Genomic DNA, 12,737 nt, shown 5'->3' with positions numbered 1-12,737 from the left:
TCTGGGGAGCTTAATAAAACAACCCCCTTCTCCCCAACATCTCCTATCAAGGGACAGTCATCAGTCCCCCATATATATGAGATTGTTGGCCAATACCACCTACTCAGGCAGGATTGTCCGACTTTTCTTCTATGTGTATGGCATTAGTCACACTTGCTTTTACAGGGTTGTCAGGCAGCTTTTCTGAATGAAAGAATGGCTCCATATTGGTTGTCACCAGGGTTTCCAGGAACATGCTAGAATTTAGAATACATTATTTTTATCTAGATGGAGAACTTGAGGACATATTTACTAGTGTGTCCAGAGTCAAATGACCAATACAAGGGTTGTATAGAATTTGTTTCTTAGGATGTGGGAAGAAAATTGAGCTCTGAGAGGAAACTCTTGGAGAAACCAAACTGATAGCTTATACAAGTAAAATATAATCGCTTTCTCCTGTCCAAAGTTAATTTGGGCTGGGGCTGTCCGGGAACCCTTCAGGTATCCAAACGTAACCATGCTAGATGTATAAATACATGCCAATGTGAAAATAACTTGATAAATACCATAGTATCTTTGATTATGGTAGAAGTCCACCCTTCATATCCAAGTATAAAATGTACATTATTTCCATAAGGACACTCAAAACACTTATGTACATCATATCCATAGTTCAGTAACATCCTTAGCATGACCTCATCCTTGAGAGCATATTGTAGGGCTGAGGGGAAGTGCAAAGGATTGACTTTGCAAACGTAGTTGACATTGGCCCCATGGCGGAGCAACAGGTTAACCAGTTCATAGTTGCCCATTCTTAAAGCCACCTGCAAGCAGTTAATTGGGTCTTGGTTGGGAAGAGCCCCAGAGTCTAGGAGGAGCGTAGTTGAAGAAATATCATTATTGGAAACTGCAAAATACAAGGCTGACTTTCTCTCATCATCATAACCCTTGCGAACTCTTTGGGCCAGCATGAAATTTGCATCAAAACCAGATCTGAGGAGAAGATCCAGGCACTGGGGGTGTCCTCCTGCAGCTGCTGAGTGAACTGGACTGATGCCACTTCTTCTGATTGCAGAAATATCAGTTACGGGGATCAGCATCCGTAAAGCCCTGCATATAACAGACAGAAGATCTTACTAATCTGCATAGTTCGAATTTGCAGTCAGTAAAAAGAGACGTTTATTCTTCTAACTCTGTCCTGGTTTCCTGACTCTCAGCACATCATACGCTGGCTAGGCCATTGCACTACATTCCCTGCCTTGCACTCATCCAGACACCTAACATCATGGGCACCCCAGCTACCATCAGGAAGGAGCCCCAGAATCAGGATGTGCCCCGAGGGGAAAAAGATGCCCCCTCCTTAGGCTGTGGATGTCAGCTGGAGCTCTAGATAGGCTGTGTACGTGTAAGTAAGTTGTGTCCAGCTCTGGCCAAAAACAAATGGTTGGACACAACTGATGTATGTGCACACAGCCTAACAGAGGATGCTGTCACTTTCCATCACTCATCCTTGAACAAAGATTGGCGCAAGGGCAACCTCTTATTGGCCAGTGACACTAACCTTTCAGTAGAAGAAAGAAGAGATTGGTATGGCCAGGTAAAGGACCATCAGCCAACGGAGTCTATCTACTGAACAAAACCACTAATAAAGAAAAATATAAATACATTGATAACAGGGAACCTGATGTCACCACATCAATATTTATAGGTGTCCCTAGTACAACGACATGGCCAAGAACAGCCCAATTTCTAATGTGGTTCCCATCTAATCAACCTATTTAAGCTTGTCAGTGAGATCACATTACCTAAAGTTGCAAGCCAAGCACATTACAATAACTCAGCATTAATGTCTAAATACATGTTTGGGTGGTGCTAATACTTCTGGATTATTGTACAAGGTGAACGATTAGCACCGCAGAAGTGCACTCGTCAGCAGGTCTTCATGTAAACGGTGGCAAGTTCTTCATAAAACTGTCAGCAGCCTGACTAATCTACTATCTAGGACATTATAAATGGGGCTCCTCCAAAACCGTGGCTCCTATAAAGGGAGAACGCTATGTCTTGTTCCCTTTATGACAGCCAGAGGATTCCCCTAGAGAGACACAAAGGTAACCGGGGTGCTTAGGATAAAAATGAATCTGCTTTTTGATTTGTAGAGACAGCACCTCCATTGTCCATTCACTTGAATGGGGTTGAACTGCAACACCGGTTACAGCCCATCAGACAAGGGTGGCGCTGGTTCTAGAAAAAAATTAAAGCAGATCTGGATAATATAGAGAAGGTGTAATGTGTACTCACAGGAGATGCCCTCGGTATGCGGCCCTGTGTATAGGTAAATGACCAGAGTGTTTTGGTATGTTGGCATCTGCCCCATACTCCAAGAGCAGAGATACGGCATCGGGGTTGCCGGCAGCGGCTGCTTCAAACAGGATAGATGCAGAGTCGGAGGCTTGTGCCATGACACAGGCTCCTACAGGAGAGGAATGAAGATTGATGATGTATCGATGGATGGGGAAACATAGACTGTGCAACCGTCTCTTTCCAGCAGTAGTTTTGCTGTGGCTGCACTATGGCGATCTTATATATAGTGGAGAAAAGTACCACGGCATTCTCTGGAGTGGAGTGCCGTGGTACTTTTCTTCTTAGTTGTGGCTCAAGCCCTCCACTGACACCAGAATCAATTTAAAGGACATCTGTCAGCAGATTTGTGCCTATGACACTGGCTGACCTGTTACATGTGCACTTGGCAGCTGAAGGCATCTGTGTTGTCCCTCTAGGTGTAATGACAACGCCCCTGTTGCTCCTAGAGACTCATTTGCAAATATGTAAACCTTATTTTTCTCAGCAATGCGATCACATATGAACATGGGACCAACACAGATGCCTTTAGCTGCCAAGTGCTCATGTAACAGGTCAGCCAGTGTCATAGGTACAAAACTGCTGACAGATGCCCTTTAACAGAGTGCAGGTGTCAGTTCTTCTTCTATGACCTTGCATATTGTATCATTACCTTGGGCATGACGCCATATCCATTCACAAACCTGCACCTACTTAGTAACCTTTGCAATGTCTTACAGAACCTCACAGCCCTGGCCAGAAGCCTGAATGCAATCATTCTTTCAGCTCCTGCCATGCATGATCTCCATACTGACAGCATCTCCAAATAGTCCTTCCTTCCAGGAGCTGCAACACAATATGTTTAATGCTCATCATCTCTTCCTCACATGTTACTGCTGCTTATCAGGAATCTATTCATTCCTTTTTGTTTTCCAAGTGTTATTGCCAGGAATTAACCCATTAATCAGGGCTGCGGAGTTGGAAAGCCAAAGTACTGACCCCCAACTCCTGTATTTTATCACACTCCGACTCCTTCGTAAATGGCCAAAAATTTAGTAACACATTTGCTGTAGTAAAATGGTAACATTGGGCTTTTTATAAGTAAGGCTACTTAGATGGAATTTAAGCCATATTTATTGTAATACAATTTCCATAATTCATGAAATTTTTAAAATGCCTGTAAGAAAATATGCAATGCTCTATGCATTTAATAACTGGAAAACATTGTTGTGCACTTAATAATGGGAAGAAATCCGTTAGTTTTAAAAAGTAATAGAAGCTGTATATGTATGTCCTCGAAAATCAAGACACATGTGCAAGTCTAAATGAGAAACCTAAAAAGGGAAGCTGTTATATTTAATGTGGCCATAAAAGGGTTTTCTGGGAATAGCTTTTCTCAGAAGCTCACAACCTCCATCCCATATGGAAAGATTCAGACTTACCTGCTATCCGGTAATGCACACTGGCTCCCATGTGTCCATATTCCCGTCCGCGATTTGTTTACTTCCTCCCCGCCATGGGCATGATCATCTGCTCTGCTGTAGCCAATGACTGGATTTACCGGTGACATATCCACAAGAGAGACACCACTGCTGAAGCCAGCTATTGGCTGCAACGGAGCAGATGATCATGCCCACGGCGTGGAGGAAGTAAGCAAGCTGTGGACAGGAAGATGGACACACTGGAGCCATTACGCAGGACTGGGGTCGTGGGGAGTAGGTAAGTGTGATTCTTTCCATAGTAGATGCTGGTTGTGGGCTCCTGTGAGAAGTTACTTATTTCCAGAAAACCCCTTTAATACTGTCTTTCTCTTCTGTCTAGCAGATCTGAGATGACTGCAGGCATGCCATGGAGTGAACTTCATCCTCTGGTCTTTATTAGAGGAAGAACTTCAGTAGTGGGCATGTGCAGCAAAGTTTCAGGCTTTGTAATGAAGAAACCTAGTATAAGGCCTTATTCACACGTCCGTTGTTTCTTTCCTGATCTGTTCCGTTTTTTGCTGAACAGATCTGGACCCATTCATTTTCAATGAATCCTGAAAAAAAAACGGACAGCTCAATGTCTGATTTTTTTTCAGGACCCATTGAAAATGAATGGGTCCAGATCTGGTCCAGATCTGTTCAGCAAAAAACGGAACAGATCAGGAAAGAAACAACGGACGTGTGAATGGACCCTAAGGGACAGGATAGAACACTGGAGAGTGAGAACTGATTATCTGTCACCACTCAAACAACCTCCTTATCACTATTTATAGTATAATTACAGGAGGAAATCACAGAAGAGGTGAGAACTGATTATCTGTCACCACTCAAACAACCTCCTTATCACTATTTATAGTATAATTACAGGAGGAAATCACAGAAGAGGTGAGAACTGATTATCTGTCACCACTCGAACAACCTGCTTATCACTGTTCATAGTATAAGGACAGGGGAGGACACCGGAAAGGTGAGAACTAATTATCTATCATCACTAGAACACCCTGCTTATCTCTGTTTTATAAAAAGGGGCCTTAGATTGATAGAACATAAAATATATTTATGATTAACATTTCTAAACGTTTCTAAATTTCTATGAAAATTCATAAACTAATTATACAATATTAATAACAAATAATATCAGTCAGTACATTTCTTCCGACTCCGTCCAAAAACTAACTGTGACTTTATCTAAATGTAGCAACTAAAGGATAATTGTGAACTAAGTTTCGTAAGACAACTTCAAAAACTCCATGTAATGTGTCTCCATAGAAAATGCCATATATTGTCTCGCTCTACATGCACAACAATAGTATTTGCAGTAGGGGATGTAGTCACAATCGTCAACAGACACTTTGTCCTATTTTCATGGCACGGGTTGACATGAAATAAAAGTATCTGAAGATTTACGCATATTTAGTTAGTGTTGGACTGGGGTACTTAGAGCCCATTAGTGTAACTGATTCTGGGGGCCCACCTTAGGGCTCCTGCACACTAACTTATTTTTTTTCCCTATGTCTGTACTGTTCACTTCACTTTAATGGGGCCGCAAAAAAAATAAAAAATGACTCCGTGTGCATTCTGTGTCTGTATGTCCGCATGGCCGTTCTGCAAAATGATAGAACATGTCCTATTATTGTCGGCATTACAGACAAGGATAGGACTGTTCTATTAGAGGCCGGATGTTCTCTTCCGCATAATGTGGAATGCACACACCCGGTATCCATGTTTTGCGGATCCGTAATTTGCGGACTGCAAAACATCCAACGGTCGTGTTCATGAGCACTTACAGTGATAACAGAAATATTAAAGATGAAGTATGATGGCGGACAGTCACAGCAAAATGCACTAACTCACATATGGCAGCATTTACACATATATGGATATCCTGCACTTAAGTCAGTCAGAAACAGGACACATGCAGCGCAGACCAGTCACTCATTGGACACATGTAGCTCACAAGACACTTATAAATGGCTCACATGCCACTGATGCATATGTCACATACTGCACATACACCACTGATACATAGAACATATTTAGCACACACCAATCACACATAGGAAACACGCAATGCACACATCAAGACATTTATGCCTAACCCTGTTAAGTGTAGGATACTTAAAGGGTTTGTCTCACTTCAGCAACTGGCATTTATCATGTAGAGAAAGTTAATACAAGGCACTTACTAATGTATTGTCATTGTCTATATTGATTCTTATCACGTATCCATGGTTTTGACCACTCTGCAATCCAGCAGCGGTGGCCATGCTTGCACACTATAGGTAAAGGTGTTGGCCTAAGCGCACTTCCAGCCTTTCCCTATAGTGTGTAAGCACGGCCACCACTGCTGGATTACACGGTGGTAATAACCACGGATCTGTGCTGTGTATAATGTGATGGAAAGAAGGCAATATGGACAATTGCAATACATTATTAAGTGCCTTGTATTAACTGCATGATGAATGCCATTTACTGAAGTGAGAAAACCCTTTAACCCCTTTAAGCAGTGGCGTTGCTAGGGCTGGTGTCACCCGGTGCGGTAGAAAATGGGGTCACCCCCCGAAACAATAATTTTCTAGCCATATATGGGGGCTATGGTGGTGCTACTGACATAGGGTGCATCCGTTAGCTCAGCAGACCCCCCTAGCAGTCAGAGCCTGGTCTCGGGAGGGTCACTTCCAGATTATTTTCTGTCCGCCGCCAAAAAACCATGGTGCTTATAGAACAGTATATCGCTACACTGTGTAGTCTGTATATTGTGTGGCACAGTGTATGCTATATGTGTATAACAAACATATTCCACATGAAAACTTACAATTACTTGGCTTGACCCTTGGGGATCTCGGACACCACTTCAACACTTTGACCGGGGGGCTCGGCGGAGCTGATGTGTTTTATCCTAATGAGAAAGATTTCATAAAAAGGATTTGGAGAAGGGGCAGAGGAATAGCAGAGCAGGGAGAGGCTGGTGCTGCTACTAGGGGGTCATACCATGGGGGAGTAATAAAGCCCACCATAATGCCCCCCCTAGTAGAAATAATTCTCCTTATAATGTGACAGTGCAAAAAATACCCCCTTGTAATGCCCCCAGTTGAGCTAATGTCCCCATAGTGCCCCCATAATGTCCCAGTATAAAATACCCCTATATAGTGCCCCCAGTAAATTCCCCCATAGTGCTCCTCTCCCCCCTTCCCGCTAGTGCCCCCCATAATGTACCAGTATAAAATGCCCCATCTATAGTGCCCCAGTAGATGCCCCTCAGTGTCCGGCCTCTGATAGGCTGCCGGCCTAGTGTCCCCCATAATGCCCCCCCATCATGGTCCAGTATCAAGTGCCTCTCTCCCCCCCCCCCCATGTCCCAGTATCATAGTGCCAAACCCTCCCATGTGCCAGTATCATAGTGCCAAACCCCCCCATGTGCCAGTATCAAGTGCCAAACCCCCCCATGTCCCAGTATCATAGTGCCATCCCCCCCCCCAAAAGTGCCAGTATCAAGTGCCTCTCTCCTTCCCACCCCCCATGTGCCAGTATCATAGTGCCAAACCCCCCATGTGCCAGTATCAAGTGCATCTCTCTCCCCCATGTCCCAGTATCATAGTGCCATCTCCCCCCCCCCCCCCAAAGTGCCAGTATCAAGTGCCTCTCTCCTTCCCACCCCCCATGTGCCAGTATCATAGTGCCAAACCCCCCCATGTCCCAGTATCATAGTGCTATCTCCCCCCCCAAAGTGCCAGTATAAAGTGCCTCTCTCCCCCCCATGTGCCAGTATCATAGTGCCACTCCCCCATGTGCCAGTATCAGTGCCAACCCCCCTCCCCATGTGCCAGTATCAGATGCCTCTCTCCTTCCCCCCCCCATGTGCCAGTATCATAGTGCCAACCCCCTCCCCCCATGTGCCAGTATCAGGTACCAACCCCCCTCCCCCCATGTGCCAGTATCAAGTGCCTGCCGCTCCCCCTCCCCCCATGGCAGTAACAGTCAGATATAAAAAAAAAAAAAAACACTTATACTTACCTTCATGTTAGCGATGCAGCCTCTTCCTGTGTCCCGCCCTGTATGCCCATATATGGAGTCAGTGCTTGTGTATTCTAATTTAGCCTGTATAGAGCTGAATAGCCACAGACTGAAAAAATATGAGACTTCTACTGTTATAGCTAGCTAAGTGTACATCTATACACATGACAGCTGCCCTAACACACCTAGCACTGCTATATCTCTATATGACAGCTGTCCCAGCACACTCAGCTCTGCTATATCTCTATATATGATAGCTGCCCCAGCACACCCAGCTCTGCTACATCTAATACACATGACAGCTGCACCAGCACACTCAGCTCTACTATATCTCTATATATGACAGCTGCCCCAGCACACCAAGATCTACTACATCTATACACATGCCAGCTGCCCCTGCACACTCAGCTCTGCTATATCTATATATCTCTAAGTATTGCTATACAGTAGATAGATATAGCAGAGCTGAGTGTGCTGGTGCAGCTGTCGTGTATAGATGTAGCAGAGCTGGGTTTGCTGGGGCAGCTGTCATATATAGAGATATAGTAGAGATGAGTGTGCTGGTGCAGCTGTCATGTGTATTAGATGTAGCAGAGCTGGGTGTGCTGGGGCAGCTATCATATATAGAGATATAGCAGAGCTGAGTGTGCTGGGACATTAGCCCAGCAAGAGGCTCCATCATGTTCCCTGATGCTGAGAGCACATGAGGTAGAATGGGCCTTAAGCCACAACAATCCCCACAAAGCAGCTGGCCCTGATGAAGTTCCTGGAAAGGTCCTAAAAAACTGTGCTAAACAGCTGAAAACAGTGTTTACCAGTATATTTAACAGCTCACTAGAGCAGGCCATTGTCCCCACTTGCATGAAGTCCTCCACAATTGTCCTAATTCCAAAACAGGCAGGGGTGAAGACCTTAAAGGGAACCTGTCACCAGTTTTATGGTGTCCAAACTAAGGGCAACATAAATAAGTGACTGATTCTCTTAGCACAATGCTGGGTCACTTTCTTTAATTGACCCAGTCAATCTGCCAACATCTTGTATTGAAAAGCTCCAGCTGATAATGATGAGGCATGAATATTCATGAGCTCCTGACTCTCCCCGCCCACCTGCTGCTGAATGACAGTTTGTTTCCATATGAACCAGCAGCAGGTGGGCAGGGGAGTGGCTATAGCTCTGAATAAAATATACGCTGGACTCAATGACATCACGCTGGACTCAAATCAGTTCATTAGCATGCGGCATCTTTGTGTGTATATTATGAGATAACCATCTGTCACACCAGTAAGTGAATACATCTAAGGTACTTTTTAGTAGTTAATGATTGTATATAATTAGTTAGATTATAATCAAATATCCACATGACAGATTCCCTTTAAGTGATTATCGCCTGGTGGCTCTCACTCCTGTTGTCATGAAGTGCTTTGAACAACTTGTCCTCAGGCACATGAAGAGCAAGATCTGCACCGCCATGGACCAATACCAGTTTGCTTACAGAGCACAGAGGTCAACGGAGGATGCTGTCTCACTTACCCTTCACACCTGGAGCAGAGAGGCAGCTATGTGCGGATGCTGTTCATTGATTACAGCTCGGCCTTTAACACCATCCCTCCCAACAAGTTGGCAACGAAACTGAACAACTTGGGTCTCAGCTCACACCTGTGCAACTGGATACTGGATTTTCTTACAAAAAGACCACAAATCGTATGCATGGGCAAGCCCTTCTCTTCATCCTTAACACTAAGCACTGGGGTACCGCAAGGCTGTGTCACTAGTACTAAGTTACCATCACTGGATGACATGTTCACTGCTCGTTGCAGCAACAGGGCAAAGATTATCTGCGGGGATCCAACTCACCCCGGCCACAGCCTTTTCACTCCGCTAGCCTCTGGTAGGCGTCTTAGAGCCCTACATGCCCGCACCACTAGGCTGAAGAAAAGGTTTTACGCCCAAAGCAATCAGTCTCCTAAATGCTCAGAGACTATTGCCCCTTCCAGTTCTTGTTCCTCTGTCCATGGCATCTAGGATTGCTCCAAACAACATTTCATTGTATTCATTGTTTTGTACAGTGACAATTAAGGCATCTTATCTTATCTTACACAAAATAATACAATGTGCAGATGAAAAAATATATAAATACAAAAATCACTGCAAAAAATGCAACCAAAATGATACGCAACTAACAATACTAGCTAACTCCTCAAGCCGATGTTAAAAGCGGAGAACTTTGCCAATACCCTCCAGTCAGGAACATATCAGAGCCCCTCATGCATGTGGTGCATAAGGGGCTCCAATATGTTCCTGACTGGAGGATATTGGCAAAGTTCTCCGCTTTTAACATCGGCTTGAGGAGTTAGCTAGTATTTATTAGTTGCGTATCATTTTGGTGCATTTTTTGCAGGGATTTTTTTTAAACTAATGGCTGTGCACCTAAATCAGAGGCATTGGGGGGACCTAGGGCAGAGTCCCCCCAATGCCACTCTGAACTCGGCAGAGAGCAGCACACATTCATAGATTTGAGTCGACTATAAACAAATCCCCTATTTCCTCCTTACAGTTTCCTATAGCTTACTACTGTCACACATCTGAGAAATCAGCCCAGCACCGCAGAGGAGTCCTTCTCTCCAGCAACCACAGTTTTCTGACAGCAGGGAGGGCAGGAGGATGGCCAGACATGTTCTCTCCACCTTCACTGCCAGCACTGCGGGAAGTTTAGAAGATACTGTGGGTCCTCCTGTACAATTTACAACAGTAGGAGGCTGCATCGCTGTGCAATACTGCCACCTAGTGGTTACAATAATTATCTCTCCTGAGAAACAAGAGAAATAATTACTCCGTCTCATCTCCGGGCGCAGGAGACTGGGGGCCTACCGAGGAATCCCCCGCCTCCCCGGTGGGCCAGTCTGAGCCTGTATTCAGCGTCTTGTAATATGCAAATATGGATAAGAGGATTCAGTAATGTAAAGTACCTTTTTGAATGAGTACCTCCATCACATCAGTGTAACCATTCTGTGCGGCCAAGGCCAGAGGAGTAAACCCAAAGTTACTGGCATAGTCGACGTCAGCTCCTGCACGAAGTAGAAGACCTGCAATGTCTTTATGTCCCAGTTTTGCCGCCTCATGAAGAGCAGTCCGGTTATCAGCACATGCTAAATTTGCGATTGCGTTATGCCTCAGTAATAGTGATGCTATATCGTAAAATCCGTGACGTATTGCTGAAAAGAGAGAGTGGAGATATATATACACTGCTCAAAAAAATAAAGGGAACACAAAAATAACACATCCTAGATGTGAGTTAATTAAATATTCTTCTGAAATACTTTGTTCTTTACATAGTTGAATGTGCTGACAACAAAATCACACAAAAATTTAAAAATGGAAATCAAATTTTTCAACCCATGGAGGTCTGGATTTGGAGTCACACTCAAAATTAAATTGGAAAAACACACTACAGGTTGATCCAACTTTGATGTAATGTCCTTAAAACAAGTCAAAATGAGGCTCAGTAGTGTGTGTGGCCTCCACGTGCCTGTATGACCTCCCTACAACGCCTGTGCATGCTCCTGATGAGGTGGCGGACGGTCTCCTGAGGGATCTCCTCCCAGACCTGGACTAAAGCATCTGCCAACTCCTGGACAGTCTGTGGTGCAACGTGACGTTGGTGGATAGAGCGAGACATGATGTCCCAGATGTGCTCAATTGGATTCAGGTCTGGGGAACGGGCGGGCCAGTCCATAGCATCAATGCCTTCGTCTTGCAGAAACTGCTGACACACTCCAGCCACATGAGGTCTAGCATTGTCTTGCATTAGGAGAAACCCAGGGCAAACCGCACCAGCATATGGTCTCACAAGGGGTCTGAGGATCTCATCTCGGTACCTAATGGCAGTCAGGCTACCTCTGGCGAGCACATGGAGGGCTGTGCAGCCCTCCAAAGAAATGCCACCCCACACCATTACTGACCCAATGCCAAACCGGTCATGCTGGAGGATGTTGCAGGCAGCACAACGTTCTCCACGGCGTCTCAAGACTCTGTCACATCTGTCACATGTGCTCAGTGTGAACCTGCTTTCATCTGTGAAGAGCACAGGGCGCCAGTGGCGAATTTGCCAATCTTGGTGTTCTCTGGCAAATGCCAAACGTCCTGCACGGTGTTGGGCTGTAAGCACAACCCCCACCTGTGGACGTCGGGCCCTCATATCACCCTCATGGAGTCTGTTTCTGACCGTTTGAGCAGACACATGCACATTTGTGGCCTGCTGGAGGTCATTTTGCAGGGCTCTGGCAGTGCTCCTCCTGTTCCTCCTTGCACAAAGGCGGAGGTAGTGGTCCTGCTGCTGGGTTGTTGCCCTCCTACGGCCTCCTCCACGTCTCCTGATGTACTGGCCTGTCTCCTGGTAGCGCCTCCATGCTCTGGACACTACGCTGACAGACACAGCAAACCTTCTTGCCACAACTCGGATTGATGTGCCATCCTGGATAAGCTGCACTACCTGAGCCACTTGTGTGGGTTGTAGACTCAGTCTCATGCTACCACTAGAGTGAAAGCACCGCCAGCATTCAAAAGTGATCAAAACATCAGCCAGGAAGCATAAGAACTGAGAAGTGATCTGTGGTCACCACCTGCAGAACCACTCCTTTATTGGGGGTGTCTTGCTAATTGCCTATAATTTCCACCTGTTGTCTATCCCATTTGCACAACAGCATGTGAAATTGATTGTCACTCAGTGTTGCTTCCTAAGTGGACAGTTTGATTTCACAGAAGTGTGATTGACTTGGAGTTAAATTGTGTTGTTTAAGTGTTCCCTTTATTTTTTTGAGCAGTGTGTGTGTGTATATATATATATATATATATATATATATATATATATACATACATAAGCTGTGTACACTTCAAAATTAGGATACACCAATCAGCCATAATATGAAA

The 12,737-nt window shown here is 45.0% G+C and overlaps 1 protein-coding gene across 2 annotated transcripts in view; it reads right to left on the bottom strand.

Moving 5' to 3' along the window:
* ASB14 (ankyrin repeat and SOCS box containing 14) overlaps window positions 1-12,737 on the bottom strand; it is a 40,763-nt gene that overhangs the window by 1,643 nt on the left and 26,383 nt on the right. For both annotated transcript variants that reach the window (XM_040407159.1, XM_040407160.1), the window contains exons 6-8: window positions 10,778-11,023; window positions 2,278-2,449; window positions 546-1,089 (exon numbers count right to left, since the gene is read on the bottom strand). In XM_040407159.1, coding sequence (XP_040263093.1) covers window positions 546-1,089; window positions 2,278-2,449; window positions 10,778-11,023 — 962 coding nt within the window. The remainder of the gene's footprint in view (window positions 1-545; window positions 1,090-2,277; window positions 2,450-10,777; window positions 11,024-12,737) is intronic.

Source organism: Bufo bufo, chromosome 9 (assembly GCF_905171765.1).
Source record: "Bufo bufo chromosome 9, aBufBuf1.1, whole genome shotgun sequence".
NCBI lineage: Eukaryota > Metazoa > Chordata > Amphibia > Anura > Bufonidae > Bufo > Bufo bufo.
The sequence above is the reverse complement of the archived record's forward strand: the minus strand, read 5'-3'. Positions and strand labels throughout refer to the sequence as shown.